Source organism: Dermacentor andersoni, chromosome 1 (genome assembly GCF_023375885.2).
Source record: "Dermacentor andersoni chromosome 1, qqDerAnde1_hic_scaffold, whole genome shotgun sequence".
Lineage (NCBI taxonomy): Eukaryota > Metazoa > Arthropoda > Arachnida > Ixodida > Ixodidae > Dermacentor > Dermacentor andersoni.
The window spans coordinates 261,085,217-261,094,911 of record NC_092814.1 but is presented as its reverse complement, the minus strand read 5'-3'; the positions used below and the strand labels follow the sequence as shown (position 1 = coordinate 261,094,911).

General features: G+C 46.8%; 2 protein-coding genes across 2 annotated transcripts in view; both read left to right on the top strand.

Annotated features, from left to right (window-relative positions):
- The first annotated feature begins 1,180 nt into the window (after positions 1-1,180).
- On the top strand, positions 1,181-5,337 carry LOC140218747 (collagen alpha-1(XI) chain-like). Its single transcript, XM_072288520.1, has 3 exons — positions 1,181-1,687; positions 2,739-2,946; positions 5,331-5,337. The coding sequence occupies exons 1-3, from the start codon at positions 1,609-1,611 to the stop codon at positions 5,335-5,337; spliced, it is 294 nt and encodes a 97-aa protein (XP_072144621.1). The 5' UTR covers positions 1,181-1,608.
- A 943-nt stretch (positions 5,338-6,280) lies between these two features.
- Positions 6,281-9,695, top strand: part of LOC140213285 (uncharacterized) — a 37,437-nt gene continuing 34,022 nt past the window's right edge. Inside the window, exons 1-2 of the mRNA XM_072284436.1 lie at positions 6,281-6,440; positions 8,531-8,716. Of these exons, the coding sequence (XP_072140537.1) occupies positions 6,285-6,440; positions 8,531-8,716 (342 nt within the window). The 5' untranslated portion in view covers positions 6,281-6,284. The remainder of the gene's footprint in view (positions 6,441-8,530; positions 8,717-9,695) is intronic.

The following is a 9,695-nucleotide window of genomic DNA, read 5'->3' as shown; positions in this document are numbered from 1 at the left end:
AAGCACAAGAGAATCCTGCTGTGTGGTATATTCTCAAAGTCTCATAGTCGGTTCTTCAATGCTTGCGGCGCTTTTGCCTGCGTGATCCAAACGCAATGATGATATATCAGATTTCATGTGAAATAGCTACAGCTGCGTAGTAAGATAACCTTGATTGCGTCATCAGGCCATCAAACATGCGTGCTAGTATAGCAGGCAACACCGAAGCCGACAAAATTGCTAAAGAGGCACATCATTCCGCTCCTGTCACACTAACCAAATTCACGAGGGATGACGCTAACAATAAAGCAAAACTATTGTGCATAACACAAGTTTACCCATTTGACGCCAATTCCATGAACAGCCTCCTGCATATAGTTGACGCTCACGTACAGTTTCCGATCTCTGTTGATGCTGGCCGTGACATAGACCCTCTCGTTCCCCATATCAGGTTAGAAGCGGCGCTGCGATTCAATGAGGGACGCCACGGCCCGGCCTAGGTTCTGCCGTCGCGTTCGTTGTCGCGAAGGCAGCGATACTAGAACTGTACTTCAGATCGTAATACGTATAGAGAAAAGCGCGAACGCCTGTGTAATATGAAGACTGCGATTTTAAACAATGCATATGGTGCACTTAATTTAAGAGCCGACTTACATGCGCTGTAATCCGCGGTCAGCATCCAAGTCTGTTACGAAGGTTTGACCGCAAAGTGGCGCGACATACAATTTTTTTTCACGATTTTACGTGTTAATTTAAAATTATTCCTACTTAAACAGCGTACAGCGCACTCAATTTTATCACTCTAAATCATGGTCTTTTCATTTCCATCAAGATCTCATGACACATTATGGACGGTCATGACACTGGCCAATGACTGAATGAAGAGAACTTTAGCGAGCCTGGCCATACACGTGCGAGAAGAACATGCTACAACACCCGTAATGTGACTTAGTTCATATACTCTTAGCGAAGCCTGCAAATGCCTCGACTGTGCTTTGCAAAATTGGATGGGAGGAATTCCGTCCAGTTTACCATCGAACAGCGGCGCGGCATGTGTATTGTTGTTTCAGTGCTCGCGGTGGGCTCTAACCAGGGGCTCAATAGAACTGAAAATTATCCAAGAATCTACAACGCGCCTTCTCAGCCAGCAGGCTATGACATTTTTGTCATGGCAGCTACGACATTGAACGGGTCAGAGCGGCATTCATGTACTCGGTGCAGGTAAATCATTATGAAGCTTACGTATTTACGGAAATGCGATGAACATTTACTGACTCGCTTCAAATATTTAATTGCACTATAATCAGTATAGACGTGCGCACGTGTGAAGCATGCGGGTTCAAGTGAACTGTCATTACAGAACCCAATTGAAGTTGTTACAGTATGCGTATACGCGCCTGTTTACACGTATAACGTTAGTTGTGCCTTACTATCTTTAAGACATTCTTCGTGCAAGTAAAAAAAAAAATCTTAACCGGTCATCAGCAGAGTGTGGTGGTTGGAATTGTGTGCCCAGATACTGTCGACCTGGTTGGCCGCGTTGACCTGGGTCTGCTCCCTCCCGGTGTCGAGGTGCGGCCGGGCATTTGCGAGCAGCGGCCGGCTTGGCTGGACGCGGACGGCACACCCATGTTCCTCGGGCCGGACACCGCTTACGGCATCTCGCGCGGCGCCAACCTCTCGGTGTCCACGCTCGAAGCATTTCCATGTGCGTGCCGCTGGCTGGCAAGGATTTCGCTCCTTATTTTTATTTCAGGCTAGGCAGTGCGCTGAAGACGCATGACCTGAAAAAAAGAAAAAGAGAGAACGAGAAAAAGAGAATTCGGAAAAAAAAAAACAGCTCTATGCTCCCTACTTCGGTCACGGAAGTCGAATAGAACCAAACAGGTTTAGGAAAGTCGGGATACTGTTTCTATATGTAGTTATATCTTTGTCAAGGCCTATCATTTGATAGGTGGACATGGCTTTAGTCCTTGGCAAAGATGACTTGTTCTCCTGTTCGAACAGGTGGAACTACCAACATACTTAGGAGGACAGAAGCTCTAGCTCGGGGCCAGCTCTGATTTCCCTAGTACACGTACTACACGTAAAATGCAGAAATGTTTCGGCATTCACTGCGTTTCATTCGTTGAGCATACTACACAGACACTAGTGATGAGAAAAATTGAATTTCGACTTTTCTACAGAAAGGCACGGGCGACCAGCGATTCCTCCTTAAGAAGAGCTAAACGTGGGCTTACTCATGTGCTAAATCAAGCCTAGGTGAGTTGCTTGATCGCAAGCATTCAGAAGGCGCTAGGCATAAAGATGGCGCGAAAGCTCGTGGCGCGATAGCAAGACGCTCTGACGAAGAGCGTCACCAGCAGTAGCACACTCTATTGCACTATGAAAACGTGCGAAAAAGGTAATGCATGTTTAGTTCAATGCAACTATAATGCGGGCTTCTTAATTTGGCGCTGAGTCATTACGCATGCGCCATCGTCTGTTGACGTCACTGTTTACACCTTTATCATGAAATGTTGAGCAGGCTTAGTGGAGGAAGTGCGAAATTATTGGTCATTTAATTTTGCTAAATTATTTTGAATGGGATAATTGTTGTAGGCCGACATCTCTGCCTTTCAGCAAATAAATTTCTCTCATCTCTTTCTCGCGTGACCACGTAACTTTTGCGATGCAATCAAAACGAAAGTCAACCAACGCGTGTCCTTGTGCCAGGAAGGGACTGCTTGATATGAATGTTCTTTCTGTGCATCCTGCAGTCGGCTTTCCGCGAGACTTCTCGGTGCTGGCCACGTTCCGCATGGAACAGAACACGCGAGGCTACCTGCTCTCCGTGTACGACTGGAATGACGAGGAGCAGCTGTCGCTGCACGTGGGCGAGAACCTGACGTTCGCGCTGCGTTCCGCCAACGGCAACGGCAGCACCATCTACGCGGCGGACTTCACCGAGCTTTTCAACGACGGAAAGCGAGTACCTCTTTGTAATGTAGTTCGCGGAGGGAATTTCATCGTTCTTTTTTCTTGCGAGTTTATCCCCTGCAGAGATGAGGGTTGCGATTTAGGCTTGTTGGTATGTAATCGCGAAGGCGTTTAATGCAGCACAACTAGTGCGTAAATGGACACACACGCATATATATATATATATGAACGAGAAGAAAGGTAATCGAGGGGCCCGATTTTTATTAGTCATAAGAAGCCGACAAATAATGGCACCAAGGACAGCACAGGGGAAATTACTTGTAATTTTTAGTTGAACTAAACAGATGATAAATAAATAGAAATGAAGGTGGATGAAAAAAATTCACCCTTACGATTACGATACTGTAATGCGAAATTTGAGCGCAGCTCTATACGTGTTTTCATTTTGAGATATATTGGCTGGCGCGAACACTCTGTCTTGTGCGGCACTTTGCAAACGGAGTGAAGTGTGGCGTGATCGACTGCCTCGCTAATCGGCAGATCGCTAGAGGCTGCGTGTGGGTGACGCGTGGGCGCGATTCACAAGCCACCGCAGACAGACCTCCGCTCATGCAGCACTTTGTTTCCATATGTCAGACACGCGCTACTCTGGCGCTATTTCGCAATCATCGTCGCCGCAGAACCCGCCTTGCGTTGCACTACGCTTTTCTCCTCACGCTTTTGCCATACCCTCCTCCTCCGGTTTCTGCCTTATGGTTACGCTGCACCCTTCTCCCGCGCTTTCCTCCTCCTCGCTTCTCTTCGCTATCACCGTCTTTCTTCGCCTGCTGCACTCCGCGTTCACTCTTCATCTTTCACTGTGCTCGGTCACGAGGGACGCCTAGGCACGCCAACGTTCAACGCAGGAACGGGTACCTAAGACCTGCGCGCTAAAACTGGCCGCAGGTGGGATACGAACCCCCGTCTTCGCATTACGCGTGTGAATGAATCAATGAATTTTGGGGTTTTACGTACCAAAACCACGATTTAATTATGAGGCACGCCGTAGGGGAGGACTTCGGAAATTTGGACCACCTGGGTTCTTTAACGTGCACCTAAATCTAAGTACACGGCACTTCGCCCCCAAAGAAGCCCGCAAATACACGCAAAGTGCTTCGAGTGGCAAGTCCCGCGGTAATTTTGCGTGCATTTGCGGACTTCTTTCACGCTCTGAGAAACACTCTTATGGGGCGTGTATTGAGCAACAAAAAGCTGTATCGGGAGTTTTTAATGTCGCTCTACAATCTTCTCATTGACACTGTTCATTTACTTGTGATATTTGAAAAGTTGATTAATTAATTAAGACTAATTATCTAGTTAGGCGCAATGAAAAACTGAATTGAGTATCTCCAAGCGACGGCAAACAACATTACCTTGGTTCTGCCCAGCTACGTGGCAGTGGCCTATTTTTAAACCTATATATATATATATATATATATATATATATATATATATATATATATATATATATATATATATATATATATATATATATATATATATAACTCTGTGTGAGTGTCGTGCTCTTCTTTTGCTCAGGTGCTACTAAACTGAACGCCCTCGCATTATAGTGCCGTGCTTGAATGTGAAACGCTATCCTTGGAACCATAGAGTTTCTCACTATATTACCTAGAGGGAAATCTGGCGCTGCTGCGCTGTGGTATGCGTGGGATTGCTGGTATATTGTGACTTCGGATTGGCATCGTTCTTCGAGGGCCAGGACACCTGCTTGGTAGGCACCGTTCAGTCTGTCATAATGACTCATGCTTTACTAAAACAGCACGTAAAAAGCTGTTTTAGCTTTATTATTACAGAAAAACATGTTTTATTTAATTATGAAAACTTGTTAATACATGTACAATTATATGAAACGTATAAAGTATCAGCAAGCCGCTAAAGGTGGAGGACAGACGACGAAATTCGCTCTCACTTTGGAACAATTTGTTCCTTGTTCTTGCTTTTCTTCGCTTGGTTATGCATTGTAGGTGAATAAACTTCATCGAAATATGCAGTATGGTTGAATGAAAACCTTTTATGAAGATTTTACTTTAAGAACGCGTTATTTGTGTAGCCATGTCCACGTTTTAGACGAAGCCTCTTACAACACCAGCCAACACAAGCCTCGCAGACCCATATACCGTCATTCCCATGACGACACAACGCCTCTTAGGAAATTTCCATAGACAGTGGCGTCAGACTTCCCTCTAGGCGTTGTAGTGAGAAACTCTATGCTTGGAAAGAAAAGAATCTCACGGTTCGCGGCATCCTCTGCTCAAAATATAGGTTTTCCGTCGATGGGCGACTATCTTGAAGACTTTCGTTTGTGGTGGCTTCTCCACATTTAGAGGGATTGTGGGGAGAAGCCCTTCTTTGCGATTCTTTTCATTTTGCAGGTGGTAGCTTACATATTACCCGTAAGTATGTAGATATGCGTAACCGAGAGCGTTGCCGTCGCGACGGTATAAGCGTCATTGTAAGTTAAATGAGACAGAGAAAGTGTAGGTAAAGTAACATATTACAAAGCAAAGTAAAACAACATAAATGAAGCTAATATGAGGTAAAGTGAGGTAACATAAATCAGATAAATGTACGTCTGCCGATATTGAAGTACGGTAATCTTTATTCTGAGATCGGCGCTCACGCCGACTGCACCAGGACGCGAGGGACTTTCACACGCATCTGAAGCCGCACGGCTCGGCTAGCGGTACGCGCCCCGTGCACTGAAGGTCGATGGCCTTCAACATGGCAGAGTCACTTGACGAATGGGACGTGTTGACAGAAGACAGGACAGGCGCGAAAACACGGACGGCTATCGCCCGCGACACTTATCTGATAGAGTACAGCTATTAATCCCGAAAATTTCGGTTCACCACGACATTCTCTTCATTATAGTTAACCTCCCTTGCAGAGCGCCCAGAATTGAGTAGAACTAGAACGAAGCGGCTTGACCCAGCTATCGAGCTAGCGGAGCTTCGCGCTTGAATGCTATTATTAATCCTCAACTGTGCTTCTTCTAAACTGAAGCTTGGTGTTTAAAAGCACAGGGGACTAACGCTGAGGCTATTGTTTTCATAGAGCGCGAATACTTGAAGCAGAATTGTGAGCTAAGCAGAATTGTGAGCTACCGATTCAATTTCTTAAGTCTATGTCTGCGTACTGGCACTTAATTCTCTGTCGTGTTTAGCGATAAAGGTGGCACAGGTGGTCGCTCCTGTTTTGTAAAAGCTGACGCAAAAGAATTAGCTCATGTGCACCAGAATTTCGAGCTCGCGTGCAATGAACTTTAGTATGGGGCCAGCTCACAAAGAGTGACGCCCTCCTGTGATCCGAAGTGCAGGTGGCACCGTATGGCGCTGAGCGTGAAAGGGGATGCGGTCACGCTGGTCAAAGACTGCGTGGTGCGCGAGACTGAGGAGATGGCCCGCTCCGACGACGTGCTCGTCGACACCTCTGGTGTCACTCTGGTCGGACAGGCGTTGGACATCAATATCGACCCCTTCCAGGTGCGGTCATGTTCTTGTCACCGGATGGGTGTACCGACGCCTTTTTTTTTTTTGGACGCTGCAGCTATCTCGATAGCACACATAGTATTAGTGACACAAACATTCAACGGTTAGCGATTCAATGAACGTCTGCCACGTCGTCGGGGGCCTTCAGGGGTCAAGTGCAGCCGTCGTCGGGAACATATGCTCCACTCGACGTGTAACCATGGAGGGCTGATTCGCGCCGTCTGGCTTCGCATACCCCTTACCTCCGTCAATACAGCATTGAAAGCACCGGAGAGAGAACGAGAGTCTTAATTAGCTATCAGTTATTCTGGGCTCTAGAAATGGAATAGGAGGCCCAACGGACGGTTTGGTGTCCGCCCTGGTCACATGTCGAATGGGGCACATGTTCTTCCACAGAGACTGCGATAGGCGTTTCTCAGCGTGCAACATGTTATCTATGCACGAATGCTACTGCAGTTGGGCGCGAGTGGAAGGTGGCTGCCAAATATGTGCGAGCGCGAGTGAAAACACTTCATTTATCAAATAGAAAATAAAGTAAAATCCCTCAGTAAAGGACCTCGATGGCTCTGTTCCTTAGTGCCGCCTTGATAAATTCGGTCATGTAATTTTGGTCCAGACAGGTGATGGCCTGAGTAAGGCCCTCTGCTGTGGATCTGGAGGGGGTGAATGAAGTGAAAAGTGGGGGTTGTGGAAGTGGTGAGGCAAAGCCTCGTAACCTCATTTCTCTATATTGTAGACATGTTACCGTTCTCCTGGTTTTATTCATCCACATCGCAGACATTTTCCAGATTATGGCATGTTATGGCTCGTTGGACGTTACGCAGTAGTCCACGCTCGTCAAGTACTTAACCGTAATCTGCGTTGCGGGAATGAATTTACGGCGATCACAAAATGGCTTTTGCTTGCGTTTGCATGGCGAATAAAAGTAAAATGAGTGCGGTCATAGACATGTGCACGCGAGAAACGCCAGGTCACGTTTATCTTTGCAACTCGACACCATTACTGCATAAACTTCTATGAGAGCTACAGATAATATATGCAGATATATGACTGGTTGCGAAAAGTGAGCCTCCTTATACAGCACTCAGAGCGCATAGTGTGAGCAATACCCCCTAGGCGCCGAAATGATGGGTTGCTCTGGTCTTCGACAGGCTACCGTGCGAGAAATGCGTGCATCAACAGTGTTTCACTTCCCCGGTTTAAAAGGTTGTCTAGAGTCGATGAGACACCGGCAGATCTTGCCACACAATGCCGGATGAACACATACTGTGCACTACTAAGACAAGACTGACAGGGCTGTACAGACTGACGCGACATACAGTTCCCAGGCAGATCAGTCATTTGCTAAGGAACAGTGATGGCTTGATTTTTTGTGAAAGTGAATGTGCTGAGGGGAGCCGGTAACAGCGCTATCCAGACGTGCGCAGTTTCGCCATCTGATCCGAAAAAAAGAAGAAGCCACATCAGATTTTACCCTATTTTGAGAACAGACCAAAGAGACATACAACCCTCCCTCTTCCCCCTTTTCCTTCAGGAAGTAAAGAATACAGATCCACACACACAATAAAAGAAACTAAAGCTGGTCGCAGTGGGAGCGGTTGCTGATTAATGGAGTTCCGCGTCCTAAAGCGAATCTGAATTATGAGGTGCGGCAGTGAAGGGAACGGATTACCTTACCTGCGGCTCGTAATATGCGCAGACGTTTCAGCACACTCCGGGAATTCCTCTATTTCACGCTTTCATCAAAATACAGCCGACGCGACCGCCGTATCCAACCAGTCACCTTGTATTCAGAGGAAAGACGTGCCTCTGAGCCAGGCTGGGTGGATGTCGTGATGCTGTGTATGCGGACGAAAATTGACACACACAGAGAGAGACGGACAGACAAGACGACCGCTCATTTTGTTTGTCCTTCTGTGTACTATACACTAGCCCAACAATAAACACTTATATGGCGCTCTATTGCATTGAAACAGGGACTCACGCTGGGAGGTACCTTTAACATACGACATAAAAAAAAAAAAAAACACTTTTGCATCGATCGGAGCGTGATCGCGGCGTGTGGCGCTCGCGCGTGCCTCCAGGGAGACCTGCAACAACTGCTGGTGGTGCCTGCGCCGGACTCGGCCTACGAGTTGTGCAGTAGCTACGTTCCAGGATGCGCCATCCCGCTGCCGCCGCTAGACGCCGACTACGGAGACCCGCTTTACAACAGGACCGATCCTGCTGAGAAGGAGCCGCAGCCGGGTCGAGCCTACTACAACGAAACAGTCAGCTGCTTTATCTTGCTCACTAACCTACTCACTTATCTCACCCACTCACTTAATCTCACTATGTAGCCCTGTAGCCTAATTTTGGTTTTCAAGTCTAAAACGACACCGTCATCATCATAAGCTAACTTTCAGTTTCAATTTGTAAAGTTCCTAATTTGTGAAAGGCGCTACGAGGACTTGCCTGATAAGTTTTGAGCTCTTATCGTCTGTATCTTTACACAGAACAGATAAAAAAAAAGCACTAGTGGCAGATAGAGCGATTCCGCCACTTCTGGCGAATAACTGGAAGTAGCGACACACTTTGCCTGTACGACAAACCACAATCTGTAATTAGTTTGTTAGTAAGGCACCACGAATTGTTTTGTAATTATTTTCGGACACGTGTTGCAACAGCGGCAGTGAAGCCAGGTAGTTATGCAATTGTGCTCATTTTGAAGGATTTCTGAGACTTGCGCCAGCTTAGAGACATCTGTGCCCTAAATGTGCTGGGAAGTGGATTGGCGTTTCACTTAGTTTTATCCCGCAGTAAGCAGGCAAGGCTTTGCGGATGAATAACAGTGTTGTACATCGCAGACACTTTGTCCACCTGAAGGCTGACCAAGAAGAGTAGGAGAGTTATCTATAGCGTAACAACTTCCAACGTTCGATTGGCATTGACTTTTTCCTGCCTTCATGCTTAGATATATCCCGAGCAGTCTTACAACGCCACGGCTGCGGCAAGGCAGCCTCTTGCAGTGCCTTGTGGCCCCAGTAGTCCTTGTCGCCGCTGGTCTCTGCTTTGGCAGTCTTCATATAGGCGTTTCAGCTGAACATCGGGCGTTTTTTTTTTATATAGTGCATCGACCTCCATTATGACCTACGACGGTTAGGCTTACGTGCTGCGTGCTAGCATGATTAAACAATAGCAAACGGCGTAAAGGCATCGGATTTTACAACTCTCCAACCGGAAAAGAACCGCAGGAAGAATATAGATCCG

Coding starts and splice junctions, on each gene's coding strand:
- LOC140218747 (XM_072288520.1), top strand. CDS start 1,609: ATGTTCCTCGGGCCGGACACCGCTTACGGCATCTCGCGCGGCGCCAAC. Junction 1,688..2,738: donor CACGCTCGAAGCATTTCCAT/GTGCGTGCCGCT, acceptor TGCATCCTGCAG/TCGGCTTTCCGCGAGACTTC.